A 17,142-nucleotide genomic window follows, 5' to 3' on the forward strand; every position below is an offset into this window, starting at 1 on the left:
TAAGAATGGTTAAAAGCTTTTGTGGATTGATATCTAAAACATGAATATCTATATTACCGAGAGAAAAGGAGCAGACATTTTGTGTTGTAGACCTGAAGTGTGTAATATGTTCATTATACACAGTTAGGCTGTGCTCAGCTCAAGTCAATAGGCTTAAACTAATCCTGTCAGAGACTCCCCTGAAGAAACTGCTACAAATGAGTTAAATAGTAAAGCCTTTTAAGACAAAGGAGGTGGAACATGCAAAAATTTGGATATGAAATATTTTTTGAATGATAAATCCAGTGCTTTGTTTTCTTGTATACATACTAATGCTTTTTACAAAATAAAGGGTTGCATTTCAAACGAATCTCATAAATCTTAGTCGTGTGAGTGAAAAATAGGATAGGAATACAAATAAAAAGAGGAAAAACACAACGTTTCTTTTCAAGTGCATTTATTCAGTGTGTGTGTTGGGAAGGCGTTGAGGTGGGTCCCAAAATACTTTTTTTTCTTTGAAATAATCCATCCATCCAATTCATGTTTTGTATTTGATTGTAATCTTCTTTGCCAAAAAATACGCAACCAATCTTTTATGTTGAAAGATTAGAGAACACACCCTCTTTGCCCAATATCTTCAATCATCCAGTAACCTGCGTCCTTTCCTCTTTATACCCCTTGACAGGTGCTCAATATGGTTGAGGTCGGGGCAAGGGAGAATCTTGATTTTATCTGGTGAACTATTTCTGTGACTTTCCCAATGTGAGTATGTTTTTGTCATGAAACAAAATACACGAATGTAAATGCTTATCATACACATTAACCATAGGTGTCAATGATGATGGGCACTATGTTGTAGCTATATCTGATTCTCAACCACTGTTCCACTGTACCATGGCATTCACCTGTTATCATTCATACAACCTATTAATGAATACATTGCTGAGTATATCAACTGTGTCCAACTAAATTATAACAATTTCACATGATATTGATATATTAGTACATTGTTTTAGTACAGTGCGTGCAGCAATGCGTGCATTAGAGGTTGATCCGTAATTTCCCCGCAAAATCTCAATATTTTGTGAGCAGTGCATGTGATTTTGCTTTCGAGGATGGGAAAGATTGACCTATCTAATTGACGTCTTCCATCTCCCAACCTAATCCAACTCCACGTTTTTTCTCTGTCTCCTCCGTCAGGCCTGTCGGTTTCTGGGGTAGTGACAAGAGTTGCCCGCGGGTAGGCGCTGTTGACCACCACTCCCTCCGCGTCACTGTCGGCCTCTCTCTCTCTCCTCCCTCTCCCCGTAAACTTAGCCCTGCCTGCATCTCAGCCAACCCGGGCTGTGACGAGCTGATCCCTGCGGGATCAGAGCGCTCCCCCGCCGGGACCCTTCTCTCACATCCCCCTGCTGAGACGCGGCTACATTTCCAGCCAAGCACTGCCTGCCTTGGCTTTATTATGTGTGTCTGCGCCGCAGCCCCGCCAGCAGAGGCAGGCGGAGGAGAAGGAGGAGGGAGACTGGTAGCCAGAGTCAGGACAAAGAAAAAGCAGGGAGACAGAGGCTAGCGAATATCTGGCTCTTATTAACACCACAGGGCACAGGGCTTTTGGGAAAAAATAACACGTTCCTACTCAAATTCCTCACGCAAAGGGGGGTGGAGGGAGATGCGTCATGTCAGTGCCACCCGAGCACGACTAGCAAAGGGACGGAACCCGAGCGACGCTTGCACGGAGGGCAAAGACAAACTCAACTAAAGCCACAGTGGCCTATACTTTGAAAAGCGGGCTGATTCCGTTCACTCACAAAAGCCAATACCGCAACCCACGCTCGTCGCCGCTCACCACCTGGACCTTCACGTTTCGCGATAACGGACATTTCCAGACTCACTTTGACGGTATTTCCGAGTGTCGCGTTTAAGCAGAAGTTGTTTATTCTACAGGTCGCCCCACGCTTGGCGTCCCCGACTCCACGCGTTGCGGGACCCACGCGGTGTAATTTTATTTTCCTCCCCCCGCCGCCAACTCGAGCGAGCGGAGGTGCCGCATTGCAAAAGGCGAAGAAGCTGCGGCCGAGTGAAGGAAGAGGAGGGCGGTTGAACCTCGGCTGTGCCCGCCTGCATGGTGAGGTGAAAACACGGAACGGAGCCAGAAAAAAAACAGCCGCGGTCGAACTAAACCCGCAGCGGAGATGTCCAGACGGAAGCAAGCCAAACCGCGCTCGGTTAAAGGTAAGAAAAAAACACCTCTTGTATTTTTCTGTTTGGAAAGCCAATGCGGCCAGAACCACCACTTGAGCTTTCACTTGCCACTTTACTTTTCAAGCTCATCAAAGTGTTGTCTTCTGTTAGCAATCGTCCACCTTGAGTTACGAGATAACGTGAAATGATCACTAGAGGGTTTTAAAATGAGCAGAGGGTTTTAAAATGAGCTTACCAAGAGAGAATGGTGCATTTCTGGATGGCTCGCATGACATCTTCTAATTGGTCCTCTATACGTACTCTGCACTGTCGAAGTGTGTTTTTCTTCACTTGTCTTCATGAATGGACCTCCCTTGACCCCTACATATCCACTGAACTTTGCACGCGCTGTCTGGCTTTGTTGTTTTACATCATTGAATGCCTCAGGTGTGCTAAACAAGTGTTGACGCCTCTAATCTAAGATCTAAAGAATGTCTGTTTCCATCATATTTGCTACTTTTACATACATCTCACCTTCCCTCAGGTTGCACTTGGACGGCATGTATTATTTTACTGTGATGTTCAAAACAAAATACGATAAATTTTATTTACCCGCCTCCTCCCTTCAACAGAAATGTTGAGTCAGACGAAGAGCCCCACTTTGTGTAATTACTGCAAGCCAGTATTCATTGTAGTGCATGGGTGAGTGGGCATCATGCATGAGGGCATGTGGTGGCCTTGGTCTCCATGTTTCCTTTATGGGACCCAGATGGGCAACGGGATGGGCTGACCATGTGGTCAACACCCCCTCCCCCATTTCCTTCTCCATTTAGGCTCTCCCACTCAGACTATCCAGGAAGCGACCAGACCTGACACAAATTTAAAACTGGCTGATTAGTTTGACAGGGCTGCACAATCCCAATGTGAATATTGTCTTGTTTTGTTTCCCTGGTTCATTTGTCAACACGTTAGTTCCACACAAGATGCAATAGTGGTGTTGTGCATGGAACGTTTTTATTGTGCAGGAATTGAATGACTGTTTTAAAACAAGGCAGTTGCGCAAGATCACACCTTGAACCACCAAGGTCATGAACCAACCTGGGCAATCAGGTTTCAGTTTTTGACCCTTACATTATTGCTTGAGAAAATTAAGCGATCTGTAGTATTTGAATATAGCAATGATATTATTATTATTGTTATTATTATTATAGCCCGGATAAATACAGAGGGTTGTGTCAGGAAGGGCATCCAATGTAAAAGCTTGGCCAAAACAAACATGTGAATCAGACCTCTGAAGATAGAGGACACTGATTCGCTGTGTCGAGCCCTTGAAGGGAAAAGCCGAAAGGACAAGAAGAATCATATAAATAACCAGAATTTAGGAAGCATGTAAATTGATCATTAAATTGCACTATTTTTTAAAATCCTTTATAGTTTTTTTTGTTTGTTTTTGTTTTCTATGAATCAAGGCTTGGATGTCAATAGTGCCAGTTGTTTGTGAAGTTTGCCGAATCTTTCTATGTGCTCAACAAGTGGTGAAGCTTTTGAATTGGTGCACTGTGTTTTAGATTTTCACAGTTGCTTTTGAAGAACAGTGATATTAGGTGTCAGAAAGCAAGTGGTTCTCAAATGATACATCAAGTAATAAAAAAAAAACACATGGCTCTCCTCGTTCATCCATTTGAATGTGCTAAATGTATTTCATGTTTCAAATGTATTGATTAGTGCGCAGGATCAATTCCTCTGCGCTTGTGAATAATGTTCCGCAAGCGCTATTAAATGACATTTTTTTGGGACAAGTTATTGAAATGATCAGTTTGATACATCGACTTGGAGAAGGGCTTGTGATTTTTTTTCCCTGGGCCAAATTATTGATGCCTATTTTTAATTGATTTTATTCTCAACCAATTGGTGAAAGGGATTCACTACAGAAACAAATTTTTTTAATTCATACAGTATGTTGAGAAATTATAAACTTAAAAAAGACAAAGCCCCCCCCATAAAAATACACAAAAAAATAACAAAAACAATTTCAGATCCCGTAGTCAGATTTTCAAAATTCACCTAAGATTGCACCTAAGAAGCTGCTGTCCCAATTAAAGTCAGAATTTTGACATCATGTCATTTTGGGGTGCTTTTTACACTGAGAATTCTGTAAAAATTGGGTGGGGAAACTATGTTCCTGAGGGCTACTATCCTGCTTGTTTTAAATATTTCCCTCCTCCATCATACCTCATTCAAATGATTAGGGTTGCTATTGGGCTTGTGCAGAGCTCGCCGATGGCATCTGAAAAATTCAGTCTCCATCGCAATAAAATAAGATTGTGAAAGTGTAGATGTGGCAGGGATGTAAAGAAGGGAGATTTTACTGTAGGCTGAGCCGTTGAACCATGAAATGGCTGTTGAGTTTTCCCTTTACAACCAGCATGTGGCTGTTGTACAAAGTTTTGCGGATGCATGACGATGTACAAATCCTCTGCTTTGGCCCATTGAGTTTGTCCACCGCGCCTGAACCCGAAACCTGTGTGTGCTCCTGCTCGGGAAATCTGCATTGTCATATTCGTGTTTACACGCGTCACAGACATGACTGTGTCATGAAGGCAGTGGGATAACCAGCTTAGCTTCATTCAAGTAGCCATGTGAAGCAGAGCGAAGCAAAGCGGAGGCCAAGGACCACCGCTGCCACTGGCACTCTGTGTTTATCCGATGCAGGCCTTGTAGTCGAGCTTGCATAAGCCAATGTGTAGTCATGCATTCGTGTATGTGTGTGTGTGTGTGTGCGCGCTATCTCCACTTCACACCTTGCCCTACTGACAGCTTGACAAGACCTGACATTGGGGGATGTAAAGGGTGAAGCGGGGGAAACTGAGTTGGATGGGAACATGGGGGTGTGAAGGGTAAAGGGGGATAGAGTGGTGTTTCGGGGTGGGCAACACTTACGCCGATCAGGTGAGTGGGAGCGTTGGAGGCCAGAACGAGGTGAGCGTCGCCAAGGGATTATCGGTGTTTTCATGTTCTCCTGTCTTTCACCTGCTCACCCAACTCTGACTCGCCGGCTGCCTTCCGGAGACATGAGCAAGACAAAACAATGGGAGACAAACACACAAGTGTCAAGCTCACTCATCCGTTGCTTTCGTTTCCTACCGACTTTTTGCAAGGCTGGGCGAGATCGCAAAGTTACATTTTCAAGTGAGGGAATCACTCTCTCCTGCTCATACTGTAATTTTTATCGTTTCACTACTACTACTGTTTGTTTATGGCTGTTTATATTGAGGCGAGATGGTGTTTTGCCACTGACTATGAATAACTCATCATCAAGTCATGCTAATTATCTTGACAATAGATCTGACCACATATTAGTGAGTGTGCGGATTGACAGTGATCAGTTATTGGGTGAGGTTTCTGTCGACGATGTGAATTGCAGATGATTCATGTAGTTGAGGCAAGATGGAGAGAGGGGAGTTATCTACTTTATTCACTCTCAATTTGTTGCCAAAATTGATACATGTTGCAACAGGACATCTGCCGGAGGTTGAGTCACACGGTCCACACAACACCGTCTTCAAAACATAAGTTCAGTAAAATTTTACTTCTCCCATTCCGTTGAGAACGATTAACAAACAAACAAAAACAAAGACAATCTTCTCAGTCGTCAATCAAAGATATCGCTAAGTGGCAATTTGTTTTAGACCAAATTAATGTGCCGCCTGAGTTTGTTTGTTGCTTCTGAAACCTGAAGTAACTTATTGTGGGAAGGCAAATAAATAAATGTCTATTTTGCAGATGCTACATCAATCTTGATATCTTCAGTTGCTTCTCAGTCAGATGTCTAAGTGAGGAATTTATAAGGGTCGCATTAGCGTCCTTTGGGAATATAGCATCAATAAAATCAACACGTGTGTCCTGCGACAAACTGATTTTGTCCTAAAACGGATCGCTTCTACCGTAGCCATCCGTCTTTCTATTGCTCTCTTTACATGGATTTCACTTCTGTCTCATCTTCACACAGATTAAAGTCCGTATTAGCAGCCAAGTACTCAGCTAATTGCACTCTATTAATTGAACACGGACAAATGCGTGACGGGAGAAGAGAAGAGGTGGGATGAAGAGGAGGAGGAGGCGGTGAGCCAGCCAGCGACTGAGCACCGCTTCCAATTTATCAAAATATTATTTCAGCGGATTAATCCCTTTTTAATGTGTGTCTTTAGTGAGGCGCGACAGCGAAAAACGTCCTCCTCTGTCTGCTTCGCAAACCCTCTATCCTATCTCTCCCTCCTCGCGCTCTCAGCTCTTTGCCCCTCGAGTCTCTCATGCATTATGTAGTGATGATTATTACTTAATTACACATTAATAAATCCGCTTCATTTGCAGGACATTAAACTGGAGTTGAGTACATATGACAGGGAGACGGAGACAGTAGGGAAGGGTGGAGGTTTGCTTGGTGATGGCGGTGAAACAGGGAGCACTTACTCTTGTGCCTCTGTTGAGTTTGTTGAGACTGTTGTTTATCGTCAGCAGAGGGCGAATGAGCCTTTTGACCAGAGACGGCAAGCGAGCTAACTCCTCCCGGCTAATGGCATCAGTTCCACTCAATCTCCTCCTTTCAGCATCATCCAACTGTTTACAACCCATCTCATTTCCTCCCACACTTGGTGCGCTGGGCATCATTTAAACGGATTTTCACTTGGGTTCTGAAGAATTTCGCCTGTACCTTCTTGACAAACACGAAAGTGGCATCACTATTAAGTCCAAGATGGCGCCCAAGTAGGCAGCCGTCAGCAAGTGTTCTCGCTAGCCTTGCTATTTTTGTTGTATTTGTGTTGTTTTTGTGTTTTCTTTTGTCAATTTGTGTTGTTGTGCGTCACGTGGAACGTATACGGATTGTTTTTCAGCATTTTTGACCACAACATTGATCAAGGAGGAGACTGTGCTGAGTGGTTGTTTCTTTTCGGCAGCACAAATATGCCAGCACTGTTTTGGATTGGGAGGAATGTTGGTGCGCTTTGATCCTCATCTGTTTGATCTAAAGTTGCTTCATACAACAAAGAGGATGCGGAAAGTGGTTAAGATTGAATGACTGTCTGCATCTTTGGTGTTGTGTAACATGATTTATTTTGTTGTTTTGTTTTGTCGTGGCTGCCTTTACAGCAGCTCTGTATTCTGTTTTTCTACTTCTTCTTTTCCTCATCTTTTAATCACTTTGCTGCTGTGAAATGTAAATGTGTCCACTCCGAGACTAATAAAGGCTAATCTAATCCAATCTAAATCTGTTTGTCTTCGCCACCATCCATCCATCCATCCATCCATCCATCCATCCATCCATCCATCCATCCATCCATCCATCCATCCATCCATCCATCCATCCATCTTCCATACCGCTTATTCCTCATTAGCGCCTATCCCAGCTGTCTTCGGGCACGAGGCGGGGGACACCCTGAATTGGTTGCCAGCCAATCACAGGGCACACAAAGACATACAACAGTCACTCTCACACTCACACCTCGGGACAATTTGGAGTGGTAAATCTGACTGCCATGCATGTTTTTGGAGTGTGGGAGGAAACCAGAGGACCTGGAGAAAACCCGGGGAGAACATGCAAACTTCACACAGGGAGGCCCGACCGGGACACGAACCGGCGACCTCTGCACTGTGAAGCCGATGTGCTAACCACTCGACTACCGGGCCGCCTGTCTTCGCGACCCTACTTCTAAAATGAATTACGACGGTGCGCGATTGAACGTCTGTATGTTATCGGATTGTAACTAAGAGACTCTGGGACGGTAATTGTTCGTCACGGCGAGTTAAGTTATTGTCAGTTAAATATCTAAGGCATTAAATGAAGTGGTGCCAAGCTGCTAAAATAAGTCAAAATTAATTGTGGTTGTGAAATGTCATTAAGTGGCAATCCATTTTAGGGCTTCGGTTGTTATGAGACTCAGCTGATGTGCGTGTCAACGTACAGTGTTGTGTGTCACTTCTTATTTTACAGTCTTTGCGTCTGTCCGCACGCTTAGTGTGATAATAGTGCACCAGCAAGTTTTCCTTTTTTCCCCCTTTTATTTCTCAGGCCACATCTGGCTTGCCATTTTTGTAGCTTTAATCATGTCTTCTTTGGTGGGGAGGGGGTGGGGCACAGCACACAGACTCGCACTCGCTCTTATAAAACTTGGTGTCCTTGCACTGGTTACTTTGTAGTAGTGCCAGTATACCATGGATAGATTAGGGGATCACAGTTTTGTAGAACTGAGCATTGAATGAAATTGAAATCAATATCACAATGTAGTGGAATGATATTTAGGTGATGCGTGGGCAATGTGGGTCATTTTAGTTGCTCAGCATGTTTTGTTTTTTTATAATGTAGATATCATATGTAGTGTGTAAAAGTTTTGCTAAAGACACAACATTACATTAACCCTCTCAGGGTTATATTATTGGGTTACAGACCACATGAAAGGGTTATGTTATTGAATTTAATTATGTAGATTTTTGATTTGTTTGACTGTTTGATCAGTTTGTGAATTTGTCTTTGTGTTCTTTTGGGGGGTTCTTTGCCTTTATTTTAGTTTAGGTCGAACACAAATCTTGTTTATTGCTTCTGTTGACCAAACCTTAAATTGGGAAGATCATCTAAAAAAAAGTTTTTCAAAATGGGTCAGCCGTCACAACTAGGATGAGCCATGAAATAACTTTGAGAACTCAAAATGTATCCAACTTGGATCAATGTTACTGGTGGATTACTTGCAATGGAAAAGTGGAGCACATCAAACGTTCCGTGCAAGAGACATAACAAACGTGCCAGATGCTCTGTGCTCAACTTCATAAGAAAGGCCAACGTTTAATTGTATTTTTGCTGAACGGTTGCAACTGTCCCATGTTTTTTTTAATACAGCGCGAAGCGTTTTCAACCAAAGCTCGGCCATTGGACGCATAACAACATGATACTGCTCCTGTGTAAAAGCTTGTATTTGCTTTGCATAAAGGCTTATTGAACCATTAAATGGCTTTCGAAAAAGCTTCGTTTGAAATTGTATTGACTTTGACTACTCAGCAGGGAATGGATTAGAGTTTTTTATTTTTTTTAATGGGACAAAACAAGGTAATCTAATTGCTGATTGCTGGAACATAATGGCACTTTGCGTTCAATGTAATGGGACTCATGTTGATCTGTACTCAATTAGGACCAAATTATAACACACTTGAAGACTGCAAGCGGAACAGACCTGAGTTGATTTTTTTTCTTCTTCTTCTGAACACATTTTTGACATGCCACTTTTTGGAGCGCTGCAGGTGTAAATAATAAAATAACTTTAGCACTTTTGGTGGCACTGTATAGGGCAATGCCTGGCAAACTGTCCCATGTTCAATTAAGAGTCTTGAAAGAGCCTTTATTTTTGCTTTTAGATACACTTCAAACATATTGAATGCTTATGTATATATAATTGTTGGTTTGACCTCATGAGTAAAAGGCACTTTCAAATGCGAGACTAATAAAGGCAAATCCAATCCAAATCCATCTGTTTTCATTTGCTTACCCTGTGATTTTATTTATTTATTTTTAATTAGTCACCCGAAATTACAGTATTGACAAAATATTAACTTTCTTTCTTGTGTTCTACCCTCTAAGCCGTCGAGTTAAAAAAAGAACAAAATAATTCTGACTTGTAGCATCACTCGTCATTGGCAAAATCCTCATTTCCTCATCATGGGTGTGTTCAGAAACAGACTCCAAGTCCACTGCTCAGACATTTGGGAACCCAGAATGTTGTGTTCTGTTATTCACTGTACCCCAATAAATTGTGCATCATAGCCCAGTGCATCAGGCAGTACACGTAAAGCAGAAGTTGAAGCTGCATTCATAAATTAATATGAGCGCTCAGTAGCTGCTTTAAAATTTTTATTTGTAGTTCCAAATGGCTTACCTTCACCAGAATTCTGGAAAGGTGCAATCTGAGATGGGTAATGCTAATTCTAAGTACTTGTCGAAAGAAAAAGCTGTTATGGCCACCATGTTTTGTCTTCTTCTGTTTCTATACATATATAAAAGTTTTCCAAATATGAGGCGCACCCCCAATGAATGATGTATTTGAAAACGTTTTCCCATATATGAGGCACACCGGACTATAAGGCGCACCTTCAATGAATGAAGAAAAATTCCAAACATATAAATATGTTTTATATAAATATATAAAAGTTTTCCAAATGTAAGGCACACCACATTATAAGGTGCTACATTAGAGGCTGGGGTTACGCACTACTTCTTCTACATGGGTAATAATGGAGTCGGTGACTGTTGATAGTAGTTGTCAGCAGTCAGTGTTGTGGCTCAATATTACTTCACATATAAGCTGTGTACAAAGTATAAAGTGCAAGCTCATCTTTTTAAGAAAATAAAGGCTTTTGGGTGTGCCTTATACACCGTAAAATACAGTAGTCTTGTTAAAGTTGGATGTGGATGGATTATTGCCAATGTTTCATGCATGTACAACTTTCATGTAGTTGGTATGGAGTGAGTTCCCTCTCCGTGTCCCATTCAAAATCTTATTTCGATTTATGTCCTACGGCGTTTGTGCGAGTGTATCCAGAAGTGGTGAGTGCGTTCGGATGCCAGCCGTCACACGTTATCAGCGGCCATGCGTGGGTGTTTGTGGGGAAACCAGGCGTCACAGGCCAGGACTGTGCCATTGTTGCAGCTTAGCTGACCTTATTTATCTGCTGCTAATTCACTGGACCTTGACACCAACACCTCTGGAGACTCCGGCCCATGCCAACGAACACATCGCTACACAAATGTAGCTGAGATGACAAAGATGACACCGGTGTGACTATATGTATACACACACTCGCACACACAGGTGTACCATGTGCACCCGTGTGTCATTCATGGAATGAATATTTAATGCTCCAGTTTGACTCTATTTCGTCACTGTAAAAGTTGAATCCTAAATTGTTGATAATGGGTTGAAAGTGACCGTTCGTCCCTGGTTCATGGCTTCTCAGGGTGTTGATAGCAGAGGATGGTTAAATCAGCAGGAAGCCAGGTGTTGAACAGAATAAGTTAGTTTAGTCTTGTAGAAAGCAGGGGCAATCTGGGGTGTCGGCCGAGGAGGGACAGAAAGAAAAGAGGAAAGAGGAAAGAGGAAGGAGGAAGAGGAGGAAGACCGCTGGGAGAGCATTTATAAGACGGAACATAATAGGATGTGACATCATGTAACGGAAGGCGGGATATGACGTATCAGGAAGTCCAAAACGTAAATACCCGATGCAAAAAGATGTTTAAAGATGTTCGTATAGCCAATTACCCCAACTGTTGATCTGTTGCCAGATTGCTTGCATTGTATTAATTTTGGCGGGAAGGATACTTTGAGATCTGTGCATTTGTTTTGCTTTGTGTGCTTTCAATTTATCAGCGTGATGTTTTCTGGACACTTTGCCTGCCTCAATCTTGCCTGCCTCCTTCCTCTAGTCCACTCAATTGCAATTCTCCCTCGACTCCTTCTTCATTCTCCGCCGTTGATACCTGCTGTGCATTAAACATTAGTGGTGGAGGCAATTACTCCTATTTACCTGTTTCATTATATATTCGTTCCACTTTTGTCTTTAACTCATTCACTGCCATATATGTGCAAAAATGTGTCCACTCCAGTGCCAGGGTTTTTGTCAGTGTCAGTTAAATTACAGGACCCACAGAATATTGAGTTTCAAGACGACATAACTATTCAGGACAGCGTTAGAAACCTTAGACTCTCTTCTTTCATCAGAAAAAAAGAGTTAATTCCTAAATTAGTTGGGTCTGGAGTTATATGAGCTTGAAATGAGGGCAGCTCTTCAAAATACAATGCAATACATACATATTGGTTTATATCGCGCTTCAACAACAAATGAAGCTTGAACAAAGCGATAATATGGAAAGAAGGGAAATGCTGTGCTTCTGGAGTTACATGAGCTTGAAATGAGGGCAGCTCTCCAAAATACAATGCAATACATACATATTGGTTTATATCATGTTTCAACAACAGATGAAGCTTGAACAAAGCGATAACATGGAAAGAAGGGAAATGCTGTCCCCCTGTGGAAAAGAGGCCATGACCAGCGCTTTATCGGCATCCAAGCAAAACACGAACAAATTCGAGAATGGCGCTCGACATTCCTGATTACATTCGTGAATGTGTTAATCCTGCCTCAAAGGTTGAAAATTTAATTTTAGCACACAGTTGTTTCACTCTGACCACAAATATTATTTTATTTCTTCTTTCCTCTTTCCCTTTTTCCACCCATCACATGGAGACCCAACATAATTTGTGTGGCACACACTGGTATGTATTGTCCATTGATTGTGGAGTTAAACAGGACAAACTAACTGTCATGTTCTCTCTCTTTTCTCTTTTTTTATTAGATATTTTGTCTGTTCTTTGTTGTGTTCCTTACTATAGAGCTACCAATGCTTTCTTTTAACTGCCGGAGTCTTCAGTTGGTTTTTCTAAGTCCTTTCCATTCACCTTCCAGTCAAAAGGCAAGTGGGCCCCGCTGTGAGCAATACAATAGAGCGAGTGGGGGCGACAGCCAAAGAGTGCGTGAAAGCAACAGTGACAGCTGATGAAATGAAACTGAGTTGAAGTGGTGTTTGAAAAAAAATAGACATGTCAATGTTTTCACTTCTCTGCAACGGCACTGTTTTGCAACAGGTTTTTGTTTCCAAGCAGCAATTTGATGTTACTGGTGAAGGAGAATTCATACATTCTCTAGTCGTTAACCTTTCTAATAAGATTCACCAAAATCAAGGCACAAGGTAATCAAGGTGGGTACACTTTGGAATAATTTATGAAACAATCCTTAATTACTTGGGATATTCTTCTGAAATACTTAATAAACTTATCAAAAGAACAGCAAGTCTTTCCCACTTGCCAAATGGTGAGACTACATTTTGCGTGGGCGCTTTTCCCCATTAACTCTTAAAAGTCATGACATGTCTTAGACTTTACAATAAGGCATCCATTTGCCTATTAAAAGGACCTAGTAAGGCCAATTTATTGAGACAAAATTACAAATGAATTTTTTTGGGGGAAAATTAATATTTTCTAATCCGTTTATCTGGATGAGGGTGATGGATTTGCTGGAGCCTCTTTTCCCAGGCCTTTGGGCAGGAGGCTGTCATGATCTGGTTGGCGACCAACGGGGGGCGCTGTCGGCCCCGCCTGCACCTGCACAGGTGCTGGTCGTCCCGATCAGATTGGCAACCAGCGGGTAGCGACGTCAGCCCTGCCGGCAGCCTCGCAGGTGCTGGTCGTTATAATCAATAACACTTAAAAGGACACCTGGCACGATCATCCGGTGCCGATTCATTGTTTGTTTGCTGCTTGTTTGCTGCATGCATTGTGTACGTGTTTGTTTAACCTTGGCGGACTTTTACACTTGGTTTTCTTTTGCTACTTTGTATTTTTTCCATTCAGATCATTTTGATGTTTTACATTTTGTTACTGCTGACCTTTATTTTAATACAATTTGTCAAACAACCTCCTGCTCCCTCCTGCCTGCTTTTTGGGATCCGAACCCGCCATCACCACCTCGCAAAACGTGACAGAGGTGGAGGACAATCTGCATTTGTTGCCAGCCAATCGCAGAGGACACATAGATGGACAACCATTCACGCTCACAACGACACCTACAGGGACAATTTAGATTGTTCTGTTAATCTGCCATGCATGCTTTTGGAGCGTAGGAGGAAACCGGGGATACCCCGAGAAAACCCATGTTGGCACAGTCAATGCAAACTACACACAGTGAGGCCAGAGCTGGAACAAACTCTGTACCTCTAATTTGCCAAATAGTGAGCTTTCAGTAATGGCTATTGTGAATTATCTATTGGTCTTTACTCTGTATTCATTCAACCTCGTTATTAGCTGTGAAGGGGTACCTGTAATGCTCCGATCACACGCGTTGTATATATTTTTCTTGTTAACCCCAATAGAATCTTGAGGAGTGAGCAATCTGTCTGCCAGGCCCACAAAATGACACAAATCACTTCATTTATCATCTCCTCTCCGTCTGGCTGTGTCTGTGCGTGTGTGTTTGTGTAAGTGTATGTCTGTGTGCTTCTCTGCCGCTCCTCTCCTAATCAAGTTTGTATCAAGCTAAATAATGCCTAAGCGTGAAATTGGTGTCTTCAGTCAGGAAGCACTCCCCAGCCTGTACTACATGAGAAGGCAATTATGTAGCCCTCCCAACCCCCCACCCTCCATCTTGTTCTCCCCTTCTTCTTTGCATGCCATCCGTTTCTGCTCTTCCTCACCCCGTCTGTGCTTATGTTTGCACTAAGTCTTACCAATGTTGAACTTGGTACCGTGTTGGTAGTGGAAGCTGCCGGAGGAGCTTGTAGTTATTTCTCCAGTTATTTCTGGAGTACCTCCCAAGAGCAGAGGTACTCCAGAGGAATGTTTGCCTTTCCTACTTGTGACCATGCTTTGGTCTTATACTTCCTATCATTGTTCCCCCACCCCTCTCTCTCTCTCTCTCTCTCTCTCTCTCTCTCTCTCTCTCTCTCTCTCTCTCTCTCTCTCTCTCTCTCTCTCTCCTTCTTGTCCTCTCTCGCTCTCCCGCTCTGTTCTTCTCTCCTTCTCTCACTCTCTCTCTCTCGATCTCTCTCTCTCTCTCTCCTCTCTCTCTCTCTCTCTCTCTCTCTCTCTCTCTCTCTCTCTCTCTCTCTCTCTCTCTCTCTCTCTCTCTCTCTCTCTCTCTCTCTCTCTCTCTCTCTCTCTCTCTCTCTCTCTCTCTCTCTCTCTCTCTCTCTCTCTCTCTCTCTCTCTCTCTCTCTCTCTCTCTCCAAGCAGCAGGATGCCAAGGGTTATACCGCACAAAAACAAGAGCACACACACACACGTTCCTCCTCTTGTCACTCTGTCTTCTATGATTGACTCAATGTGCAATATCTCTGAGAGCCAAAAAAACAAAAAAGACAACAAATGTCAGATCAGAGAGGCTCTTTAATCTCACGCTGTGTTGTTTGGCCCCGAACATCAACTCTGTGCTTGTTCTTGTTGTGTGTGGGATGCTTCCTTGTTTTCAAAGGAGCCTTTGTACTTCTATATTTTATCAATAATTTTATTGTCCTGTCGAACAATATATTTTTAATTAAATATGTAATTGTGCAGTCGAAATATGGAAGGCCGGTCACATGAAGTATCTTTGGTTTTAACATGCCCCCCTCGACAATGATGGTGACATCTGAGGTGCTTGTGCATGTGTGTGTGTGTGTGCAAATGTGCGTGTGTTTTAGTGAAGACTGAGGGTGAGGGATTTGTTGAATATGGTCCAGTGTATGTTCAGCCTAGGTCGCATAGCAACTCAGCTGCATAGCACAGCATGATGTGAAACCACAATGACCTCATATATAGTAAGAATCCAACAGAACAAGGCACAAAAGGAGGAAGATTTTACAACTGAAGAAAGTAGAAAATCGGAGAGCATGATAAGGATAAAAACAGAGAGAGAAGGGAAAGCAAACGAGAAAAGAAAAATATATGCATGGTGCAATGAAGCTTGTCCATCAGGCTTTGTGGCGATTGGTGATTCGCTTGCATCCGTCTAAGCCCTCTGCACCCTTTGTCCCTTTGCACACACATACTCAAAACAAGAACATGCACGCACACACAAACAGTCCCAAACCTCAAACTGGTCTGCCGCTTAGTATGTGTGGTTTTGTATTTTAAGGCCGTTTTGTTCCAAATGCAGGCAGACACAGAACGGTTTTAGAGCTGATAAAAGTATTTGGTTAATCAGCTTCTGGCCTTGTCCCCTGACTAGTGGGACTTGCGTGTTTGACACAGGCAGTTGAAGTTGGGCAGTCTCCCTGGCGTCGCGAGCTGGGGATAAAGATTGGCATCAATTCTCTGCCAATAGTGTCATAAAGTCGTTCCAGTGGGACGGGAAGGGCAGCCAATGAGAGGGTCCTCGTGGAGCCAATGGCAGGTTATGAAGGGGAGGGGAGTTGCAAGAGAGGAGGAAGTAGGTTGGGAAGGGGAGGCAGCAAAGCACACGATTGAGGGAAGAGCGGAAAGTGTCTGGGATGGGAAGGAGAGACAGTCAGAACAGATCGAGAAACAGAGAGAGAGTTTGAGTGTAAGAGAGTGAGGGAGTCGGATGACAATTACCCTCTTGACTCCTGTCCAGCAGCAGTTGTCAATCACCTGCCTCTCATGGGGAAAAAACAGCTTATCATTGGCTGCATTGACCCACATTCCGCCCCTCTGGGCCTCCTGGCCGGTGCGTGATTGGCCGCTGTGACCCGTTCATCAACTAGATCTGGGAACACCAAAGCCTTGAGCTGCCTTGGGAATAAGTGGCCCTGATACAGTGTGTGTGGGAGTGTGCGCGCACACGTGTTGTTTTCCGAGGAAAAAAAAGACAAAAGCTTATCTTGTTATGGACGTAACCGTGTTCGTGGGGCAAGGCATGGACAAAGATGCAGGATCAAGAGTAACTGCTGAGGGATGTGGGCAAGACGGAGCTAATGGTACAAAAATCGGATGATGGAATAAGGCGGAGCCTGACACTAATCAGTGGCCGGGAACATCAGTGAGGATAGAGACAATAATAGAGACTGGGGAAATGCAGACTCAAGATGGAAAGCCTGGGAGGGGATAGTATAGGAATTAGGGTCTAAACAGAGCGCACACAGAGCGCAGACTTATCAGAAGTCTCATAACATTGTGTTGTGTTGATGCCAAATGTAAGTTTGAACAATCAATCAAATTCAGCAAGTTGTGAACTTGCCCAAGAGAGTCATGTGGTGTGTGTGTGCGTGTGTGTGTGTATGTGTTTGCATGTGTGAATTATTTAAATACATTTAAATATATTGAAATGTAGTCCCCATTACGCACGTAAAATCTATTTTTATTTCTGAAGTCCCCAAAAGACATGGTCCAAACATGACTCCATAAAGTCTTATATTTAAAGATGTGTATAAGCTGACAAAGCCACCTGATTTTT

At 43.0% G+C, this 17,142-nt stretch overlaps 1 protein-coding gene across 5 annotated transcripts in view; it reads left to right on the plus strand.

Moving 5' to 3' along the window:
* Window positions 1-400: 400 nt before the first annotated feature.
* Window positions 401-17,142, plus strand: part of znf423 (zinc finger protein 423) — a 146,827-nt gene continuing 130,085 nt past the window's right edge. For 4 of the 5 annotated variants that reach the window (XM_088996641.1, XM_088996640.1, XM_088996644.1 and 1 more), the window contains exon 1: window positions 402-2,211. In XM_088996641.1, coding sequence (XP_088852767.1) covers window positions 2,172-2,211 — 40 coding nt within the window. In that variant the 5' untranslated portion in view covers window positions 402-2,171. Of the gene's footprint in view, window positions 2,212-17,142 lie in introns of all 5 variants that reach the window. The other variant, XM_088996639.1, reaches the window with a different exon arrangement.

Source organism: Hippocampus bargibanti, linkage group LG05, assembly GCF_051943395.1.
Source record: "Hippocampus bargibanti isolate YZ-2025 linkage group LG05, ASM5194339v1, whole genome shotgun sequence".
Classification (NCBI taxonomy): domain Eukaryota; kingdom Metazoa; phylum Chordata; class Actinopteri; order Syngnathiformes; family Syngnathidae; genus Hippocampus; species Hippocampus bargibanti.